This window comes from Oncorhynchus kisutch, linkage group LG6 (assembly GCF_002021735.2).
Source record: "Oncorhynchus kisutch isolate 150728-3 linkage group LG6, Okis_V2, whole genome shotgun sequence".
Lineage (NCBI taxonomy): Eukaryota > Metazoa > Chordata > Actinopteri > Salmoniformes > Salmonidae > Oncorhynchus > Oncorhynchus kisutch.
In genome coordinates, this window is record NC_034179.2 from 68,680,741 (window position 1) to 68,704,736 (window position 23,996).

At 43.7% G+C, this 23,996-nt stretch overlaps 1 protein-coding gene across 1 annotated transcript in view; it reads right to left on the reverse strand.

Moving 5' to 3' along the window:
• Positions 1-23,100, reverse strand: part of LOC109893286 (1-phosphatidylinositol 4,5-bisphosphate phosphodiesterase delta-3-A) — a 31,629-nt gene extending 8,529 nt beyond the window's left edge. Inside the window, exons 1-4 of the mRNA XM_031827270.1 lie at positions 22,669-23,100; positions 8,929-9,096; positions 1,147-1,375; positions 144-273 (exon numbers count right to left, since the gene is read on the reverse strand). Coding sequence (XP_031683130.1) covers positions 144-273; positions 1,147-1,375; positions 8,929-9,096; positions 22,669-22,765 — 624 coding nt within the window. The 5' untranslated portion in view covers positions 22,766-23,100. The remainder of the gene's footprint in view (positions 1-143; positions 274-1,146; positions 1,376-8,928; positions 9,097-22,668) is intronic.
• Between the last annotated feature and the right edge of the window lie 896 nt (positions 23,101-23,996).

Sequence of the window (23,996 nt, forward strand, 5' to 3'; positions counted from 1 at the left end):
CACTGGGTAAACAATGGCCTTCAACCAACAACAACATCTCGCTCCCACACATAAGCACACACCCATGAAGTCAAGGCCTATACACATTAAACATGAACGTACCAGCATACTAAATGCTGCACACACATACAGCATGTGCTCACCTTGAATAGCGAGCGTGCGTACTGTTCATTCAGGTCTATGTTGATCATCTGCAGCAGGCGTTTGACCTCGTCGTAACTCATCTTCCCATCGTCGTTCTCATCAGCCCGTCTCAGGTAGCCACGGATCCAGGTGTGGGGGGTTAAGGAGAGCAACCAGGAGAGCATACTGAACCTCTAACCCGAAACACATCCTTAAAAGTACATATACTATGGTATATACACAAAACACATCTATACATACAAGCAGAGTTGATGCACATGCATACTGTATATAGGCACATTACAGCCCACATCCAACTATGGGTAAGGGTCAATTGCATCATTTCTTAATTTACAGCAATCCAGGAATCAATTGTGTAACCAACTGTTCAGAGCAGGATAGGTGTCTAATTCAACTACCAGGAATTGAAATGGAATACACCCCAGTCTATGATTCAGATGTGTGTTGGCTGTAGACACACATGTCCTGTTGTGCCAACATCCATCTGAAGTCAAAATACTAAAAGCCTCCTCCAAGGCCACTAGCGGAATAGAACACAGGGCTGACGTAGAGAGAGGAGCCTATGACACCTCCCTCTTCCAGGACACACACAACAATAGGAGCTATTGCAAACACTGCTGGGACCTGCCAGTGTAAAACCGCACCGCACTAGCCTGGACATGCCCCAGAGCCCCTACTGCCCTGTCTGTTCTCAAGATCTGGCTTTGCCTTTTACACAAGTGTGTCTGTCGTACCCACGTGTCGCTAACAACCCAGCGGCTATACCAGGGATCATGTTTGACAGGATATCCAGACTATATTTAGACGCTGCTTTTTTTGCTGGGCCATTGCTGCACATCTTAGGTATGCTGTGGATGCGGGATGGTGCATGTGACAGTGTTATGTTCAAAAGTCAGTCACCATAGCGATCCTGGCTGCCCAGCCTGCACTATATTTACCTTGAGTCGAAAGCTGGCAGCCTGGCACAGCGCAACAAAGGCCCACAGGGGGGGTAAAGGATATTGGTCCAGTTTCTCCTTCTGGGTCATGTTGGCCACGCGCTCCTTCAGTGTGCGTATCCCCTGGACCCAGCGCCTTGCCTCCTCCTCACAGGGGCAGAGGAGGTCCAGACTCTTCCTGGCTCCTCTGAACACCACCGTGAAGCACTGATTCTCTGGTACCGACCCGGATAGCCTCCGCAGAGCCTCAGACTGGCAGCCCTCACGCACACACTCCACCTCTGTCACTGAGACTGGCACAGGGAGAGGTGGGGGAGGGGAGGTGGGAAAGGAGGACGGTGGGGGAAGCAGAGAGGGGGATTGCATTAAATCTGGGTGTACGAATAAACAGAATTACAAACGGCACCAAAACACGTGGAACTTGGGAGGGAGGCTCGGAGCTGAAAGGTCGTGAACTTCAGGGGGAGTGTGGTAACACCCACGTAGCAGTGTGACATGGCATCTCGGTGCTGGGGTCCTGATTTGGCAGTTAAATAATACGACCTGTACAGACACAGACCTGCGTCAGCTGCGGCTGCACAATATGTTTGCGACTCAGGCCGACATTCATCTGCATGACAAGGTCCAAATTTAACTAGCAACTCAAGTGTAGGCAGGACCTTTGGCCCAATACCATGACGTGTTTGTGTGTGTAAAGAGATAAGGGAAGAAAGAAGGATGCCGTTTCATTGACTTTTAGAGAGATTATCATGTACTTCAGCTCTCATTGACTTTTAGAGAGATTAGCATGCATTTCAGATCTCATTGATTTCTAGAGAGATTAGCATGCATTTAAGCTCTTATTTATAACAGTAACAACTGTGGGAGTGGGCAGGGCTTTACACGTGATGGCTGACCCTCTGCCCAGCAACACAACACCAGCCTACTACCACATTACCCTTCATGCACCACATCCAGAATAAAGCCCGGTGAAGATTTCAAACATAAGACTATCTCCACTACAACGACAAACCCCATATCCCTTCATTAATTGAATAGCTAGAATTGTGGTTGGGTTGGAGTAGCTTTCAAATCAGTCAGTTGATTTAAGTACATTTAGCAATGCCTTTCTACACTGGGATCAGCTTTCCAGGCAAATAGTGACACACAGATCAACGATGGCTCAGCCACAGGGCTGACAGTGCCAGAGGCAGGGGCCAGGGGCAGCCACTAGACAACTGTCTCTTCTGACAACGGCCTCTTTCTGCTGAACAGCCCCCGCCTCTCCGCCTCCTCAAAATCGCTGACAAATTCCTGCCCCATCGCTCCATGACAAGAGTGACATTTCAATGCGGAGAGTAGGGGGGGTGTGGTGTGTGTGTACACGAGACTGGCACAGCCAAAGTGTTAAGTGCGGTGCATATTCTCTAAAGCCCATCTGAACAGAGGGGATCATGCTGAGCTGCATGTGCCAGACCCAAAAGGCCCTTGAGACCACCTGTAGTCAGCATGTGTGTGTGTGTGTGCGTGCGCGCGTTAATGAGCATGCATACGTCCTTCGATGCAGCCGCTTTTGTGTTATCAGTAGCTGTCTGCTGAAGTGGTCAGCCTGCCTTTGTCCTGTGGCCTGTCGATGTTCTGTAGCGTTAGCCAAGTGTGACTGAAGTGATACCGCAACACCGCCACACTGGCTCTAATTGTGGCCTGATTGGGGGACGACGACGTCACAACCCCTGACCCCCCCACATCAGCCACCTAGCCTCTCATCCTACTGTACATGAGGCCTTATCCAGAGACATACAGTGCCTTCAGAAAGTATTCAGACATTTTGTTAGGTTATAGCCTTATTATAAAATGGATTAAATAGTTTTTTCCTCATCAATTTACACACAATACCCCATTATGAAAAAAACAGGTTTTTATAAATCTATCAAAATTTTGGAAACATCACATTTAAGTATTCAGACCCTTTACTCCGTACTTTGTTGAAGCACCTTTGGCAGCGATTACAGCCTCACGTCTTCTTGGGTATGACGCTACAAGCTTGGCATACCTGTATTTGGGAGTTTCTTCCATTCTTCTCTGCAGATCCTCTCGAGCTCTGTCAGTTTGGATGGGGAGCGTTGCTGCACAGCTATTTTCAGGTCTCTCCAGAAAAGAGAGAACCCCTAACCCTAAACACATCCTTCAGTGGCACTCTGGAGCAGGTTTTCATCAAGGATCTCTGTACTTTGCTCCATTCATCTTTGCCTCAATCCTGACTAGTCTCCCAGTCCCTGCAGCTGAAAAACACCCCCACAGCATGATGCTGCCACCACCATGCTTCACCATAGGGATGGTGGCAGGTTTCGTCTAGACATGACGCTTGGAATTCAGGCCAAAGAGTTCATGAGTTCATGGTTTCATCATCAGGCCAAAGTGTTCTTGGTTTCATCATACCAGAGAATCTTGTTTCTCATGGTCTGAGAGTCTTTAGGTACCTTTTGAAAAACTCCAAGCGGGCTGTCATGTGCCTTTTACTGAGGAGTGGCTTCCGTCTAGCCACTATACCATAAAGGCCTGATTGGTGGAGTGCTGCAGAGATGGTTGTCCTTCTGGAAGGTTCTCCCATCTCCACAGAGGAACTCTGGAGCTCTGTCAGAGTGACCATCAGGTTCTTGGTCACCTCCCTGATCAAGGCCCTTCTACCCAGATTGCTCAGTTTGGCCGGGCTCTAGGAAGAGTCTTGTTGGTTCTAAACTTCTTCCATTTAAGAATTGATGAAGTCACTGTGTTCTTAGGGACCTTCAATTCTGCAGACATTTTTTGGTACCCTCCCCAGATCTGTGCCTCGACACAATCCTGTCTTGGAGCTCTACGGACAATTCCTTCGACCTCATGGCTTGGTTTTTGCTCTGACATGCACTGTCAACTGTGGGACCTTATATAGACAGGTGTGTGCCTTTCCAAATCATGTCCAATCACTTGAAATTACCACAGGTGGACTCCAATCAAGTTGCAGGAACATCTCAAGGATGATCAATGGAAACAGGATGCACCTGAGTTCAATTTTGAGTCTCATAGAAAAGGGTCTGAATTATTATGCAAGTAAGGTATTTCTGTTTAAAAATGTTAATACATTTGCAAACATGTCTCAAAACCTGTTTTCGCTTTGTCATTATGGGGTATTGTGTGTACGTAGCAAAATGTGGTAACAAGTCAAGGGATCGGAATACTTTCTGAAGGCACTGTATATTTAGAGAGTTGGGACAACATTTATATTGCTCGAATTCTAGACATTCAGTTACATAGCATTGTTTACATATTCCCCATGTGATGTTAATGGGGAGCTAATATGGCTGCCATTTAATGTTGAAGTGTCATGTAAATGCATCATAATGCAGAAACCGCATTAGCCCAACTCTCTAAACACATGGATCTGTCCGTATCCATTTCCCACAGCAGGGTCCTTGAGGGACTGCGATGGGAGAGAACTGGGGACATAATCTGAATTACATGACCGAGGAATAGTCCTTAGTGAAGTGACATAGTGGGGGTGGATTGTGCAACAAGTGAAAGAGAGAGAAAGAGGAGAAAGAGAGAGCGAACAAGAGAACAAAAAAAGAAAGAGAGACAGATGAAGGTAGAGCGAAAGAGAGCGTTAGAAGGAGGTCATGCAATTACAACCTCCCATCAGCATTATCCCATTCATAACCGCTGTCCCTCAGCTTGCCTCCCAGCCCAGGGTGTGTTAGGTTAGCAGCAGCGCTATCAGACTCGGACTAGTGGGCGTTAGAAGGTATTAAAGGAAGTGTTGTGTTCCACTTGAAGTGAACCAATGTGGCTGTATGCAGTCGACATGATGAATGCGCTCTCCTGACCTTGGCATGTTTAACCCGTCACAAAACATCTCTTAAACCTTGTAATCATTACCTCGACTTTGGAACTGATTGGACATAAACTTGTCTGTGACGTTTCCACTCTGTGTGTAGGTGGGTGTGTTTGCATGTGTGTTTCCACTCTGTGTGTAGGTGGGTGTGTTTACATGTGTGTTATCTAGATCACTAGTATAATATGTTTGTACAGTATGACTCAAAAATTGAATGGAAAAAAAAACATCTGATTGACTTTGGCAACTCCAAAGCACCGCCAGCACTAATTCATAAAAGGATGTGTGTCAGAGACATGTTTAGACTCTTTAAATGACAATCTCAAAGATAGTAGTGTAGTGGTGGTCAGCAAGTCATGGCCAAACCCTGCAATTGGGAGATCCAAGAGGTTTACCCATTTGATAGGGCTATAATCTGACACAAGCGTATACACACACATCCTTCGTCATGCATGCTAACAACAATAATTAGCCTGTGCCATCAGATTCCTATGGGCAGGGCAGAGGAGCCCTATATTTGTCCTATAGAACATGGAGAGGGGCCAGAGCCATGGCCTCTCATTTACCGGACGGATATTTCAAGAGCAATCTGAGAGGCAACCCTGTAGGTGTAGATGTCTTAAACTATATTGAGATTTACTACTGGTTTAGGAGACCTGAGGACTCTAAGCGCTTCACCGGCTGCCCACTTATCCTTCTCCTTAAACCATTGAACTTTGTGTGTGTGTGTGTTTTTGGCTTTACTATCCTTGTGGGGACCATAACTCACAAGGATATCAAAACAATGAAAGTTAGCACAATTGGGGACATTTTGCCGGTCCCCACAAGGAAAAAAGCTATTTTAGGTTTAGGGGTTAGATTAAGGGCTAAAATTAGGGTTACGGTTAGAATTAGGGTTATGACTTAGGTTTAGGGTTAGAATTAGGGTTATGGGTTAGTTTTTATTTATTTTACCTTTATTTAACCAGGTAGGCTAGTTGAGAACAAGTTCTCATTTGCAACTGCGACCTGGCCAAGATAAAGCATAGCAGTGTGAACAGACAACACAGAGTTACACATGGAGTAAACAATTAACAAGTCAATAACACAGTAGAAAAAAAAGGGGAGTCTATATACATTCTGTGCAAAAGGCATGAGGAGGTAGGCGAATAATTACAATTTTGCAGATTAATAACACTGGAGTGATAAATGATCAGATGGTCATGTACAGGTAGAGATATTGGTGTGCAAAAGAGCAGAAAAGTAAATAAATAAAGTATGGGGATGAGGTAGGTAAAAATGGGTGGGCTATTTACCGATAGACTATGTACAGCTGCAGCGATCGGTTAGCTGCTCAGATAGCAGATGTTTGAAGTTGGTGAGGGAGATAAAAGTCTCCAACTTCAGCGATTTTTGCAATTCGTTCCAGTCACAGGCAGCAGAGAACTGGAACGAAAGGCGGCCAAATGAGGTGTTGGCTTTAGGGATGATCAGTGAGATACACCTGCTGGAGCGCGTGCTACGGATGGGTGTTGCCATCGTGACCAGTGAACTGAGATAAGGCGGAGCTTTACCTAGCATGGACTAGATGACCTGGAGCCAGTGGGTCTGGCGACGAATATGTAGCGAGGGCCAGCCGACTAGAGCATACAAGTCGCAGTGGTGGGTGGTATAAGGTGTTTTAGTGACAAAACGGATGGCACTGTGATAAACTGCATCCAGTTTGCTGAGTAGAGTGTTGGAAGCAATCTTGTAGATGACATCGCCGAAGTCGAGGATCGGTAGGATAGTCAGTTTTACTAGGGTAAGTTTGGCGGCGTGAGTGAAGGAGGCTTTGTTGCGGAATAGAAAGCCGACTCTTGATTTGATTTTCAATTGGAGATGTTTGATATGAGTCTGGAAGGAGAGTTTACAGTCTAGCCAGACACCTAGGTACTTATAGATGTCCACATATTCAAGGTCGGAACCATCCAGGGTGGTTTAAGAGTTAGTGTTATATTTAGGTTTACAGGTTTATGGTTAAGTGTTCAGGAAAATAGGATTTTGAATAGGAATAAATTGTTTGTTCCCCACAAGGACAGTAAAACAAATGTGTGTATGTGTGTGTTTTTTTGTTTAACTATCCTTGTGGTACCAGAAGTCCTCACAAGGATAGTAAAAAAAAGGCAAATTCGACATTTTACCAGTCCCCATTTGAAAACAATGCAATTTTAGGCTTAGGGGTTAGGTTTACAATTAGGGTTAGAATTGGGTCAGGGTCACAGTTAGGTTTAGGAGTTAGGGTTAGGAATAGTTTTATGGTTAGGGTTAGGGATAGTTTTATGGGTTAAGGCTTAGGGTTTAGGTTTATGTTAGTGTTAGATTTAGGGTTTGGGAAAATAGGATTTTGTAAGGAAATCAATTCTTTGGTCCCCAGAAATATGGCAATACAAAACTGTGTGTGTGTGTGTGTTTGACAGTGTGCGCATGTGTGTGCATGTGAGGAAGGGGAAGTGGTCAAAGGTTTATGATTAGAAATAGCTTTCCCAATGTTTAAATGGGCCAAAACATCTAGAATTACTGCCAACATTTCCTCTCTCTCTTTAAGGGTGTTGTGATCATTAGAGCACTAATATGAAGTGCCTGATTCCCTTTCTGATTGGCTCATTGCCTGCAAAAGGTTAGCGTGCTGAGGTAAACCAATATGTCGAGGCTAACGTATAACAAGGTCTATGTTCACTGTTTCTAATGCAGCTTGTTCTTTTTACACCTTTTTGTAACCGTGGTTGACCGATGTGAACCTTCAGCGGGTATGTGTGTACTATATGGATGCATTACTACAGGTGACACTGCCAAAATAAAGGAAACACCAACATAAAGTGTATTAATAGGACATTGGTCCACCAACGAGCCAGAACAGCTTCAATGCACCTTGACATAGATTCTACAAGTGTCTGGAACTCTATTGGCAGGATGACAACGCAATTCTTCAAAGAGAAATCCCATCAGTTGATGTTTTGTTGAGGGTGGTGGAAACGCTGTCTCAGGCGCTGCTCCAGAATCTCCCATAAGTGTTCAATTGGGTTGAGATGTGGTGTCTGAGGCGGCCATATGGTTTACAATGTTTTCATGCTCATCAAACCTCGTTTCCTGTAGATGGGAGCATTGTCATCCTATGGGGACATGGTAGCCAAAATAATGTCATGCCGAGCCTTTATATACATGACCCTAAGCATGATGGGATGTTAATTGCTTAATAAACTCAGGTATCACACCCGTGTGGAAGCACCTGCTTTCAATATACTTTGTATCCCTTATTTACTCAAGTGGTTCCTTTATTTTGGCAGTTACCTGTATCATACAATTACACAGGTTATAGCATCTGACTTAAATCCTGGCTCACAGCATAGTATCCCTTTAAATAATTAAAGGCAAATGTAGACAACAGGGCATTATTGTTGGTCAACATGAAAATCCTAAACGGCTTAGGACAAAGAGCTGGCTATATTAGTGTACTGAATCAGGTCTAAGAGGAGGGTTAAATGGACTAGAACAGGGAGTGTGCTTGTGGAAGTCCTGTTCGTTTGTTTATACATTATTATTTTCCTGTATATAGTCTTCCCTTCATACAAGGCTACTTCTCCTAATCTGATATCGGTTAAGCTTCCTTTCCAACTATTGCGAAAGCCTCAGATCATGACCAAAACATCCCCCTCTCGTGACCACTCCCCGTCCCCACTCCTCTCTTCTTTTCTGCTCACTCCCCAACTTTCTTCTCCATCTACACCTACCCTCTACCCTCCCTTTCCCTTAATCCACACCCTTATCCTTTCTCCTTCTCCTCCCTTATGCCTCCTTTCTCTCCTAACCCACCCATACCTGCTCTTTTCCCCTCATCCATCCCTCTCTTTTCTCTCTCCCTCCCCATACCTACTGTTGTCTCCTCATCCAGCTCTCTCCTTTCTCTCCCCCTCCACATACCTCCCCTTTCCCCTCATCTGACCCCTCCCTCCACCCCTCTATCACCCATTGTATACTCACAGGTCTGTTGTGCCTTGGCCTTGCGGGAGCTCTTGGTGGACTCACACCACACAGTGACCCCGTCCTCCAGCAGACGCAGGCTGCGGCTCTTCTGCCACTTCTGGGAGCGTACCTTCACCATGCTGGAACCGTGCATCATTGCACGGACATTCTCATCATCCAGCACCCCTGGAAACACACACACACAAATACACTGTTATACCCTTTTTTGGTAACGTGTAGTATCACTGTGAATTTTCCAGTATGATGTAATATAGTATGTCACTGATACCATGTCATTGTTGAACACACCCTTATATCATTCACTCAGGTCTATTTCAATGGTAGGCCATCCACACCAAGCTCCACTGTCAGTTCATTGAGAGTTCAGTCTGTCTGATCTACTGTCATAAAATGTCAGCAGAAGTCTATGAGCCATATTCCTTCTTGGCCTTCCCTCGTCATGCCGTTACAGTAAAATGACTGACGTTTATTTGACTGTATAGGGACTCATAAACACTCAGTATCATGTGAGGATGAAAAGGGGAGGGCTAGGAGTCATTTATGAAAGAGAACAAGTATGCTAACAAACCAGTCAAGCACAATCCATTTCAATATCTCCACTGTGGTTGTAATTGTGTGTTGAGGGCTTGGAAGCAGTGGGCGTTCCAGGGATGACTCACTCACCTTTATACATACAGCAGTCACCTTCCTTTGGAATCACCGCAGCCATGACTCACAAACACAGGCCATGATCTCATAATTAGGGCCTAAACATAGGACTTGGTTTCATATACAAACCCCTGAAAGGAGCAACGCTGCTTCAAAGTTGACATTCAGGTTACTGAAGCAGGAAATCACCACGGAATCTACTGCCTTGAGAGAAGACAAACTTTTCTACATGTGAGTCAGAACATGTTTCATTTTCCTTGGTTCGTTGCGGTATGCGTTATAAGCCAAGCCAGACCTTGGAACGCTGCACAAAGTAGAAGTAGAATGGTAGGATTTGGAACAAATGCCAATATTCCAAAGATTAATCTCCCTCACAGGCCAGAGGCAGTCCAACAGAGTACCGGAAAGGGGTTACAGAGCTGCAGAAACAGTTTGTCACAAACAACCAGTCAGTCAGTCTGGAGTTGTAGCAGCTCATCTAGACAGGGAAACCTATCACTGCTAATGGTTATTTAATACTAATGTGATTCACAGATACAAGCCTGCTATCCCTGATGTGCATGTCACAAGTGACCTTTTAGAGAAAAACAAACCACCAACATCAGAAATGTTGAGCAGCTCTATCATCTATGTTAAGAGCAGAGTTAACAGACAAATATGGAAAATTGAGGGGAAAGATGGGCAGAGCTGTAACAAGACGTGCACCGTCATTGTCACGCCCTGACCGTAGATTGCTTTGTATGTTTCTATTTTTAGTTTGGTCAGGGTGTGATGTGGGTGGGTATTCTATGTCGTAGGTCTAGGTTCTCTTTTTCTATGTGTTTGGCCTGGTATTGTTCTCAGAGGCAGCTGTCTATCGTTGTCTCTGATTGGGAGCCATACTTAGGTAGCCTGTTTTCCCATTTTGAGTTGTGGGTGATTATTTTCCGTTTCAGTGTTTTCACCATACGGGACTGTTTCGGTTTTCCTTTATTCTTTTGTTAGTTTGTATTCCTTGTTCAGTTTATTAAAGGCATCATGAACACGTACCACGCTGCGCTTTGGTCTACTCCTTCTTCCACCAACGAAAATCATTATAGTCATGTTGTAAGTGTACACGGTATTGTGTACTTGGAACTGCATTCAGACACTACTGACAACAAAGAGATAGTGTTTTCTCTGTCTGACAGTTGGATGCCTCTTTGGTTCTCAGCAGTAGGTGAATTGGACCTCGTACACTGTTCAACTCTGTTTTCACCTGTAAAATAGGATTTCAATGGAGTGCTCTGAAAGAAACTCTCCCATCCTCCCTCCTCTAAGTCTCTCAAGTATACCCTCAAATATTTACTTCAAAAACTGTGGCCATGGACGCCCTCATCTATTATTTCTCTTGAATCAGCTAAAATACCTTTCAGAGTTCTTCATACTGCCAATACCATGCCAGTCTGTGACTGTGACGGAGTTGTGTTCTCGCTCTGCCCATCCTCACACCACCAACCCTAACCCTTTTTGAGCCTGTTAAATTATTATTCCTGGACCTACTGTTGTCACCTCACTGACCTCAACTCCATTATTTTCTCTCTGTCCCGTCCCCATCCAGGAATACATATGAGAAATCTGTGCACATGGGTACATATGCAAATGTTCAGGGATGCAGGATACCCCCACTGCCAACCGAGCCAAGAAGGAGAGAGTTTTAGGATCAAACACTCCATACGGTAACACTGCTGTAATGAAGCACATGTGGGTGTGAGGGGAAAAGGTATGTGAAACCAAGCACACAACAAGATGGGGGTTCTGAACAGAGAGAGAGCGAAAGAAGGAAAGATAATAAATCATTACTACAGCAGAAGAAGTGAATGATGAAATAAAAGGGAAATGGAGGAGTGAGACTTGGAGAGAAGAACAAGACAGGAAATAAGTAAGTGAAGATACAGAATAGATAGGGAGATTTCTGGGCATTGTTGGACCTAATACCCTGAGACACAGCCAGGTGTCTCAGGGTAAAACAGAGAACCAATTATAACATGGCGTCATTCATTTGTAACATGGGGTCATTCATTTGTAATAAATCAATCAATCAATCAAATCATAAATAAATAAAATCAAACTTAATTTGTCACATGCGCCGAATACAACAAGTATAGATTTTACCGTGAAATGCTTACTTGCAAGTCCTTAACCAACAGTGAAGTTCAAGAAGAGTTAAGAAAAATATTTACCAAATAAACTAAAGTAAAAAATAACAAAAAGTAACACAATAACGAGGCTATATACGGGGGATACCAGTACCGTGTCAGTATGCGGGGGTACAGGTTAGAGTTATTTCTACATAAGGGTTATTTGTAGGTAGGGGTGAAGTCACTATGCATAGATAATAAACAGCGAGTAGCAGCAGCGTACAAAACAAATGGGGGGGGGGGGGGGGGGGGGGGGTCAATGTAATAGTCTGGTGGCCATTTGATTAATTGTTCAGCAGTCTTATGGCTTGTGGGTAGAAGCTGTTAAGGAGCCTTTTGGTCCTAGACTTGGCGCTCTGGTACCACTTGCCGTGCGGTAGCAGAGAAAACAGTCTATGATTTGGGTGACTGGAATCTGACAATTTTATGGGCTTTCCTCCAACACCGCCTATTATATAGGTCCTGGATTGCAGGAAGCTTGTCCCCAGGGATGTACGGGCCGTACGCATTACCCTCTGTAGTGCCCTGCGGTCAGATGTCGAGCAGTTGCCATACCAGGCGGTGATGCAACCGGTCAGGATGCTCTCGATTGTACAGCTGTAGAACCTTTTGAGGATCTGGGGACCCATGCCAATTATTTTCAGTCTCCTGAGGGGGAAAAGGTTTTGTCGTGCCCTCTTCACAACGGTCTTAGTGTGTTTAGACCATGATAGATCGTTGGTGATGTGGAAACCAAGGAACTTGAAATTCTCGACCCACTCTGTCGATTTTAATGGGGGCCTGTTCGGCCTGCCTTTTCCTGTAGTCCATGATCAGCTCCTTTGTCTTGCTCACATTGAGGGAAAGGTTGTTGTCCTGGCACCACATGGCCAGGTCTCTGACCTCCTCCCTATAGGCCGTCTCATCGTTGTCAGTGATCAGGCCTACCACTGTGTCGTCAGCAAACTTAATGATGGTGATGGAGTTGTGTTTGGCCACGCAGTCGTGGGTGAAAAGGGAGTACAGGAGGGGACTAAGTACGCACTCCTGAGGGGCCCAAGTGTTGAGGATCAGTGTGGCAGACGTGTTGTTACCTACCCTTACCATCTGGGGGTGGCCCGTCAGGATGTCCATGATCCATTGCAGAGGGAGGTGTTTAGTCCCAGGGTCCTTAGCTTATTGATGAGCTTTGTGTGCACTAAGGTGTTGTACGCTGAGCTGTAGTCAATGAACAGCATTCTCACATAGGTGTTCCTTTTGTCCAGGTGGGAAAGGGCAGTGTGGAGTGCAATTGAGATTGTGTCATTTGTGGATCTGTTGGGGTGGTATGCGAATTGGAGTGGGTCTAGGGCATCTGGGATGATGCTGTTGATGTGAGCCATGACCAGCCTTTCAAAGCACTTCATGGCTACCAATGTGAGTGCTACGGGGTGGTAATCATTTAGGCAGGTTACCTCGCTTCCTTGGGCACAGGGACTATGGTGGTCTGCTTGAATTATGTAGGCATTACAGACTCAGTCAGGGAGAGGTTGAAAGTGTCAGTGAAGACACTTGACAGTTGGTCCGCACAAGCTTTGATTACACGTCCTGGTAATCCATCTGGCCCCTGCGGCTTTGTGAATGTTGACCTGTTTAAAGGTTTGCTCACATTTGCTACTGAGAGCGTTATCACACAGTCATCCAGAACAGCTGGTGCTCTTGTGCATACTTCAGTGTTGCTTGCCTCGAAGCGAGCATAAAAGGCATTTATCTCATCTGATAGGCTCGCGTCACTGGGCAGCTCGCGTCTGCGTTTCCCTTTGTAGTCCATAATAGTTTTCAAGCCTTGCCATAACCGACGAGCGTCAGAGCCGGTGTAGTAGGATTCAATCTTAATCCTGTATTGACACTTTGCTTCTTTGATGGTTAGTCTGAGGGCACAGCAGGATTTCTTATAGGCGTCCGGATTAGTGTTGCTCACCTTGGAAGCGGAAGCTCTAGCCTTTAGCTCAATGCGGATGTTGCCTGTAATCCATTGCTTCTGGTTGGGATATGTACGTACGTTCACGTTGGGGACGACGTCGTCGATACACTTATTGATGAAGCCGATGACTGAGGTGGTATACTTCTCAATGCCACTGGATGATTCCCGGAACATATTCCAGTCTGTGCTAGCAAAACAGTCCTGTAGCGTAGCATCCGCGCAATCTGACCACTTCCGTATTGAGAGAGTCACTGGTAATTCCTGTTTAGTTTTGGCTTGTAAGCAGGAATCAGGAGGATAGAATTATGGTCGGATGTATCAGTCAACATGCAGTACATTTGATGTAGGAAACATCTTTCTCGGTCTCCATGTCTGTCTGTGGAACTAAGTACTGGTCCCATGGGACCTGCTGTAAACATTGGTGTTGTATTGATACTAGGTAAGAAATTAGCCAACTGAGGTCAAAACAGCAGTGTTGAACTCAATCAAAACAATGCTCTCAGACACAGACTGGGACAGAAGCCAAGGAAAACATTGAACCCTGATAAGGAGAGGAGAGCACATCAAAGAACGGGACAACTAGGCTGAGAGGGTTGACATTAATTAAGGCAATGATTTTCTGAGATCACACCGATAAAGATATGAATTTTTATGAGTTTTATTCCAAACCCCCATATATCCATCTTCAGAAATGTTGGTAAATTAGCTTTTGATGTTTAAAGAATTTATGAAAGAGATTGGTGTGTTTTGTTTTACTATCTAATCATGGCATGCGATTGTTCAATGACAGACATGTATTTGTTTAAAATATAGTGCAAAATATAGTGGAAAGTATTCAGACCCCTTGATTTTTGTAACGTCACAATGTATAAATAATGCAAAACTGTTTTTTAGAAATTTTGCAAATGTATTAAAAATCTAATACTGAAATATCACATTTACATAACTATTCAGACCCTTTACTCAGTACTTTGTTGAAGCACCTTTGGCAGTGGTTACAGCATCAAGTATTCTTGGGTATGATGCTACAAGCTTGGCACACCTGTATTTGGGGAGTTTCTCCCATTCTCTTCTGCAGATCCTCTCAAGCTCTGTCAGGTTGGATGGGGAGCATTGCTGCACAGCTATTTTCTGGTCTCTCCAGAGATGTTCAATTGGGTTCAAGTCCGGGCTCTGGCTGGGCCACTCAAGGACATTCAGAGACTTGTCTCTAAGCCACTCCTGCATTGTCTTGGCTATGTGCTTAGGGTCGTTGTCCTGTTGGAAGGTGAACCATCGCCCCAGTCTGAGATCCTGAGCGCTCTGGAGCAGGATTTCATCAAGAATCTCTCTGTACTTTGCTCCGTTCATCTTTGCCTCAATCCTGACTAGTCTCCCAGTCCCTGCCGCTGAAAAACATCCCCACAACATCATAATGCCACCACTATGCTTCACCATAGGGATGGTGCCAGGTTTCCTCTAGACGTGGCGCTTGACATTCAGGCCAAAGAGTTCAATCTTGGTTTCATCAGACCAGAGCACCTTATTTCTCATGGTCTGAGAGTCTTTAGGTGACTTTTGGCAAACTCCAAGTGAGCTGTCATGTGCCTTTTACAGAGGAGTGGCTTCAGGTCTAGCCACTCCACCATAAAGGCCTGATTGGTGGAGTTCTGCAGAGATGGTTGTCCTTCTGGATGGTTCTCCCATCTCCACAGAGGAACTCTAGAGCTCTGTCAGAGTGACCATCAGGTCTGTCACCTTTTTGACCATGGCCCTTCTCCCCCAATTGCTCAGTTTGGAAGGGTGGCCAGCTCTAGGAAGAGTCTTGGTGGTTCCAAACTCCTTCCATTTAAGAATGATGTAGGCCACTGTGTTTGAGGTCCTTCAATGCTGCAGAAATGTTTTGGTACCCTTCCCCAGATCTGTGCCTCGACACAATCCTGTCTTGGAGCTCTACGGTCAATATCTTTGACCTCATGGCTTGGTTTTTGCTCTGACATGCACGGTCAACTGTGGGACCTTATATAGACAGATGTGTGCCTTTCCAAATCATGTCCAATCACTTGAATTTACCACAGGTGGACTCCAATCAAGTTGTAGAAACATCTCAAGGATGATCAATGGAAACAGGATGCACCTGTGCTCAATTTAGAGTCTCATAGCAAAAGGTCTGAATACTTACGTAAATAAGGTATTTTTGTTTTTAATTTATTTGCAAAAATGTCTAAAAACCTGCTTTTGCTTTCTCAATATAGGGTATTGTGTGAAGATTGTTGATTTTTAAAAATTTAATTCATTTTAGGATAAGGCTGTAACGTAACAAAATGTAGAAAAAGAGAAGGAGTCTGAATACTTTCCTAAGGCACTGTGTACAGTGGGAAGAAAGGGTATGTGAACCCTTTAGAATTACCTGGATTTCTGCATAAATTGGCATCTGCTCTTCATCTAAGTCACAACAATAGACAAACACAGTCTGCTTAAACTAATAACACACAAGCAATTACACCTTTTCTTTTCTTTACTGAACACACATTCACAGTGCAGGTTGGGAAATGTATGTGAACCCTTGGATTTAATAACAGGTTGACCCTCCTTTCGTAGCAATAACCTCAACCAAACGTTTTCTGTAGTTGCTGATCAGACCTGCACAACAGTCAGAAGGAATTTTGGACCATTTCTCTTTACAAAACTGTTTCAGTTCCACAATGTTCTTGGGATATCTGGTGTGAACCGATCTCTTAAGGTCATGCCACAACATCTCAAATAAGGTTGAAGTCAGGACTGACTGGGTCACTCCAGAAGGTCAGGACTCTGACTGGGCCACTCCAGAAGGTCAGGACTGACTGGGCCACTCCAGAAGATCAGGACTGACTGGGCCACTCCAGAAGATCAGGACTGACTGGGCCACTCCAGAAGATCAGGACTGACTGGGCCACTCCAGAAGATCAGGACTGACTGGGCCACTCCAGAAGGTCAGGACTGACTGGACCACTCCAGAAGGTCAGGACTGACTGGGCCACTCCAGAAGGTCAGGACTGACTGGGCCACTCCAGAAGGCGTATTTTCTTCTGTTCAAGCCATTCTGTTGTTGATTTACTTCTGTCTTTTGGGTTGTTGTCCTGTTGCATCGCCTAACTTCTGTTGAGCTTCCATTGGCAGACAGATAGCCTTACATTCCCCTGCAAAATGTCTTAATAAACTAGGGAAGACATTTTCCAGTCAATGATAGCAAGCTGTCCAAGCCCTGAGGCAGCCAAGCAGCCCCAAACCATGATGCTCCCTCCACCATACTTTACAGTTGGGATGAGGTTTTGATGTTGGTGCTGTGCCTTTTTTTTCTCCACACATAGTGTTGTGTGTTCCTTCCAAACACCACAACTTATTCTGTCCACAGAATATTTTGACAGTAGCGCTGTGGAACATCCAGGTGCTCTTTTGTGAAATTCAGACGTGCAGCAATGTTTATTTTGGACAGCAGTGGCTTCTTCCATGGAGTCCTCCCATGAACACCATTATTGTTTAGTGTTTTACGTATTGTAGACTCGTCAACAGAGATGTTAGCGTCTTTCAGAGATTCCTGTAAGTCTTTAGCTGACACTCTAGGATTCGTCTTAAAACCTCATTGAGCATTCGGCGCTGAGCTCTTGCAGTCATCTTTGCAGGATGGCCACTCCTAGGGAGAGTAGCAACAGTGCTGAACTTTCTCCATTTATAGACAGTTTGTCTTACCGTGGACTGACTTTCAGAGATACTTCTGTTACTCTTTCCAGCTTTATGCAAGGCAACAATTCTTAATCTTAGATCTTCTGACATCTCTTTTGTTCGAGGCATGGTTCACATCAGGCAATGCTTCTTGTAAGTAGAAAACTCAAATTTTGTGAGTGTTTTTTAATGGGGCAGGGTGGCTCTAACCAAAATCTCCAATCTTGTCTCATTGATTCGACTCCAGGTTAGTTGACTCCTGACTCCAATTAGCTTTTGGAGAAGTCATTAGCCTAGGGGTTCACATACTTTTCCCAACCTACACTGTGAATGTTTATATGATGTATTCAATAAAGACAAGAAAAATACAATAATTTGTGTGTTATTAGTTTAAGCACACTGTGTTTGTCTATTGTTGTGACTTAGATGAAGATCAGATCAAATGTTATGTCAAATTTATGCAGAAATCCAGGTGATTCCAAAGGGTTCACACACTTTTTCTTGCCACTGTCTATATAATCACATGTCACCACATTTCATTCTAGCTAAACAACGGATATAGTGATTGGCAACAAAAAAAAAAAACATTTTCATACACATCTCAAATTTATGAATAAAATATCTAAGATCTATTTTACACACATATGAAGATACCTATAAGCAATCGTTTCTGATGTAAAAACACAAAATGTGAAAAATTGGTAGGTATAGAGTTTTGGAAATACACTTTTCATATCTACCACAGCAAATCAAATCCCCAATACACAACCATAAATTGCAACTTCCCCACTGTAAAATGATCACAACTTTAATTGACATTGACGTTTTACCTCATCGTTATACCGCATAAAGTGAGTGATGTTTAACTTTGAGCTAAGGAAAAATGCCACATACCACGCAAGACAACATTGATCCTATCAAATCACATTTTATTGGTCACATACACATATTTAGCAGGTGTTACTGTGGGTGTAGCAGATAGCTTGTCAAAAAGCAGATCACGTCATATGATGTCACCCAAACCAAACCAAAACAGATCATTCAATTCTCATATGATCATGTTGACTAGAGATCCTCAACTAGATTAATCTGCGAGACGATTTTCTTCTTGAGCGGATGGTCAGGGGGCTGGAACATAATTACAAATTATTTATAGACTGTAAACTTACAAGATTTCCAAAATCAAAATCACTTGGAGCTAATTTGCCAGTCTTTTTACAGTATTTTATGTCCAACAACTTAAAAAAAAATATATATATAGGCTATGTACTAACTAAAATACACCAAACTGCAACAATTGGCAAACACCGGCATCGATATGTGTTAATACATGTGTGGCTGATGTCATCGACCTGGCCAAGGCTTTCGACTCTGTCAATCACCACATTCTCATCGGCAGACTCAACAGCCTTAGTTTCTCAAATGACTGCCTCGTCTGGTTCACCAACTACTTCTCAGACAGAGTTCAGGGTGTCAAATCGGAGGGCCTGTTGTCCGGACCTCTGGTAGTCTCTATGGGGGTGCCACAGGGTTCAATTCTCGGGCCGACTCTCTTCTCTGTATACATCAATGATGTCGCTCTTACTGCTGGGGATTCTCTGATCCACCTCTACACAGACGACACCATGCTGTATACTTCTGGCCCTTCTTTGGACACTGTGTTAACTAACCTCCAGACGAGCTTCAATGCCATACAACTCTCCTTCCGTGAACTCCAACTGCTCTTAAATGCAAGTAAAACTAAATACATGCTCTTCACCCGATCGCTGCCCGCACCTGCCCGCCCGTCCAGCATCACTACTCTGGACGGTTCTGACTTAGGTATTTGTAGTTGTCCACATATTCTAGGTGTCTGGTCTGACTGTAAACTCACCTTCCAGACTCACATTAAGCATCTCCAATCAAAATTAAATCTAGAATCTGCTTCCTATTTCGCAACAAAGCCTCCTTCACTCATGCTGCCAAACATACACTCGTAAAACTGACCGTCCTACCGATCCTTGACTTTGGCAATGTAATTTACAAAATAGGTTCCAACACTATACTCAGCAAAGTGGATGCAGTCTATCACAGTGCCATCCGTTTTGTCACCAACGCTCCCCATATACTACCCACCACTGCGATCTGTATGCTCTCGTTGGCTGGCCCTTGCTTCATATTTCTCACCAAACCCACTGGCTCCAGGTTATCTATAAGTCTTTACTAGGTAAAGCCACGCCTTAGCTCACCGGTCACCATAGCAGCACCCACCCGTAGCACACGCTCCAGCAGGTATATTTCACTGGTCACCCCCAAAGCCAATTCTTACTTTGGCCGCCTTTCCTTCCAGTTCTCTGCTGCCAATGACTGGAACCAATTGCAAAAATCACTGAAGCTGGAGACTCATATCTCCCTCACTAGCTTTAAGCACCAGCTGTCAGATCACTGCACGTGTACATAGCCCATTTGTAAATAGCCCATCCAACTACCTCCTCCCCATACTGTTATTTATTTATTTGGCTCCTTTGCACCCCAGAATCTCTACTTGCACATTCATCTTCTGCACATCTATCACTCCAGTGTTTAATTGCTATATTGTAATTATTGCGCCACTATGGCCTATTTATTGCCTTACCTCCCTTATCTCACCTCATGTGCACACACTGTATATAGACTTTTTCTATTGTGTTATTGACTGTATATATGTTTATTCCATGTGTAACTCTGTGTTGTTGTTTGTGTCGCACCGCTTTGCTTTATCTTGGCCAAGTTGCAGTTGTAAATGAGAACATGTTCTCAACTAGCCTACCTGGTTAAATAAAGGTGAAATAAATAAATAAATGTTTAAATGTGATGACCCTCCCACTCTGTTTGCCGAATGCGCTCTCTTTGCTCTTGTTTTCCTTAATAAGATGTCGGTGGGCGGAGCCGGGAGGGTCATCAGCAAAATGGGGTTCATTGAGCGGACTCTCTCAACGCAGACAGTTATTTTTGTTGTTGTTCTGGCACATTTCAACACACCTCATTATCACATCTATGCACGAAACCACTCACTTACACACACCATTGTTTACTCGTTTATAGTTTACTTCAGTTAATACATATATTTGTTATTTCTTGATCTCCACGTTCTCTCCCTTATTTGTTACGGGTTACGAGCCGGTTCATGACACTGATATTGCAGTCTCTCTGCAGTCAGACAGTATGCACCTGCTGGGTTAATAACATTTGGAGACAACCTTTGACCCTTAACATTTGATAAACACAGGGCCACTGGGAACTAGGTCTATGGAGACTTTACTTTGGAAATGTGACTTCACACATACCCCAAACAAATCACCCTCCCCTAAAGATTCCATACTATTACTGAATGCTATTTCACATGCTGGCAAAAGGTACAAGTTAATAGAGACATTGTAATACAAAGCAAATCGTTTTTAAATGCAGGTTCTCCTTTGGAGTGACTTAGGTTCTCCTATTAGATGTGCCAAAACAGCTTGTGATAGGTCAGAACTGCAAGGCCAGCAGAACATCTGACCTCCTGCATTCCATCCAGTTAGACACACCCATCTGATACTGTTAGTTTGGTCTGTCATGATAAATAGGACCTTGTGCATGGAGAGTTTATGGGGAATGACACAGTTAATTAAATAATACGTTTTTCACCCACCCATGTGTTGCATACACAAATACTCACATGTACAGTACCCGAGTGACCCACAAATCATTCCATGGCAAAGGTATATGCCCATCAGGATTAACATTTAAATATTTATACATTTAGCGTAGTCACATTCTGTGATAGCACAGGTCAGTGTGCTAATCTCAGAGGCTTTCAGAACAAGAGGTCATAGAACCAAGTCTGACGTGTGTCAATTGAAACAAGGGTCTCAACTTGATGTCTTACTGAACGATCGTGAAAACTCAAGTATATTTCTAAAGTTGATAAAAGTTGTTAGATCATATGCTAGTAGACAGACGTTACTAGATTGAAATGGGAACAAGATTTGCAGGGTGAAATAAGCAGAGAATGGTGTTAATCTGTTTGAAAGCACACACATGTTCCTACAACCATTCAGTGTTTACTGTGCCAGACCAACTACACAAAATGAATGCTGAAATGTCTTTCTCTTGTTGGTGCAAGGTGAGGCAAAAGAGTACTTTTTATCACATGTTTTGGTTATCAACACAATTTCAAAAGGTTTACAGATTTCTAGCCCTCATGCCTAGCTTGTCTGTTTGGGACTAATGAACTAGATCCACGGAACAATCAACAAATATATTGATCGGTCTGTGCTCGCGGCAAAGAAATCAATAACATTATTCTTAAATCCGATATTCCCCCTACTTTAACACACTGGCTACATTTTATATCTAGCTACATCCCATTGGACAAGATTTTTTATAACCTTCCCACATCCCATTCATGGCAATAAGAGCGAATAAATAATGAGTGACATGTTTATTCATTTGTAAAAAAAAAAAAAAAATGGTGTTGATGTGCTTGTTTTTTGTTTGTCTGAATTGCTGTACCGTAATAGGTATTATTTAACTATCACGTATTGTGATGAAATTGTACTTACACATGCTAATAAATATATACAGCATATGCACAAAACAAGAAGAGGGAGCTTGTGTGTGACATATAAATACACACATAGTATGACATGGTTCTGTCGTCTAGATTGACAGATATCCAGATATTGGGGAGTGAGGATCTGTGGGAGTGGGGTGGAGAGCCTGGGGGTCAGTGAGCTGTTGGACACCGCACAAACTCCCACGCACACTCTCCACTTGAGTTGAGCTCTCTTTTCACACACACACACACACACACACACACACACACACACACACACACACAAGCAATAGTTTATTTCGTTTAGCAAAACTGATTACCGCCAAGGCATATTGTTCTCCATTTATCTTCCTTGCATTATAAGTTGTCAATCAGAAGAAGTCTTAATGTCCATATGTAAACATTCAATGCCTCCTGATAACTTGGACATTTTTTAAAAACAATGCCAATGGATGTGGAACGCAATAGCCTAACTGTCATTAACCTTACCCTGCACTGATTTATTTCCCCTTATGGACCAGAGCAACACACATATACACCGGACAATAATAGTAATAACTTGTCAAACAATTAACAGGCAAAACTGAACTATGTGCTCTTATATCTGTTGTAGCAAAATTAAACATGATTCAAGGAAACAAAAGAGAGTAATACTGACAGAAGACAGGTTCAACAAGATTCAAGGAAGCAAATTAGTAATATTGACAGAAGAAGAAACGTTTTTAAACCGATGAGAGTCGCAATTCTCTTACCCAGTTTCCTAAGTGGGTCCTGCGTCTTGGGTTGGGATTCCACTGCCTTGGGTTCATGATGCACGGCGGTAGGAGGTTTCTTGCTCCTGCCCAACATGATGCAAGTTCCAATGCCGTCTTCGTTGTAGTTTTCTGTCTGTGGTTCTCTTTGACTGATATGAAAAAGTCAGGGGTGTGTAATTGGGGGAAGCGCAAATTCCCAGTGCAGGTGCCGTTTTTTAACTCTTCAGCAAGTCTTGAGTTGTGTGTTTCTCCGTTGCGTCACCAGGATAGCGCACTACAGTAATTAATTCCCTTTCCATGTGAAGTCCCTCCCTTAGCAGTACGTAATCTGAGTCCAGCAAGGGGCACAGAAACTATAGAAAACTATACCCACAGACGCAAATCAAATCACCTGTACCCACAGTCACACAGACATACGTTCATATAGCTTACTTTCTTTTAACATAGCAGCCTATCAGGGGCATCGTGTTCATGGCCAAAAGAAAGTTTCACAATCTCACGGACCTATTTCATAGGTAGGGTCTATTATTATGGTATTTGAATCGATCTAATAGCGTAGCCTACACTTCATGGTTCATGAAGAATTGCAATGAATCATATACAGCCTACAAGCTGCATTTATTTAGTGTTCTTTAGCGCAGTTCCTCCGTCCAAAATGACGGGTGGCATGAAGCAGTGTTTCGCACTCCAAACACAGGCTCCATTCACACTGCATTGTTTTGCATTACAACATTCACTGATACACACAGCGCCACCCACCTGCAACCCACGTTCAAAGTCTTATCATTTGGCGCCGCCTAGCGGGTGGCTGGGGTGTAGGCAGAAATTACTAAAGTAAGAAAGCCGCTGTCATGAGAATAATGGATCATCTGGCTATCGCTTTATTACAACCAAATTCCTTGAAATCATTAAAGTAAAGTGCCAAAACGCATAAACTGTATACTTCGACTATGCCTCTAACACATTGACTAAACGGTTTCATAATATCGCAGAGGCTGCAAGTAGCCTGGCCTAATTCTGAAGATAAAGCTATTTCTATAGCCTATCCTGCTGTTCTGTTCAAAGCCAGGCTGCAGTGGTGATGAACATGATCAAATAGCTCTGAGCCCAAGTTATGATGTATTACTACTTCTACATCCATATATTATTAACATACAAAGTCAATTTGTGCAAAGAGAAATGCTTTTGAAGGGCACTTGGTTTGATATGTGCTATATGTCATTGTAAGTAAGCCGGGGGGGGGGGGGACACTAACTGTGGATTAGATGAATAGGTCTTGGTCTGCGATACTGCAGTGGCAAACCCGTGGGGTCAGGACTTAATTA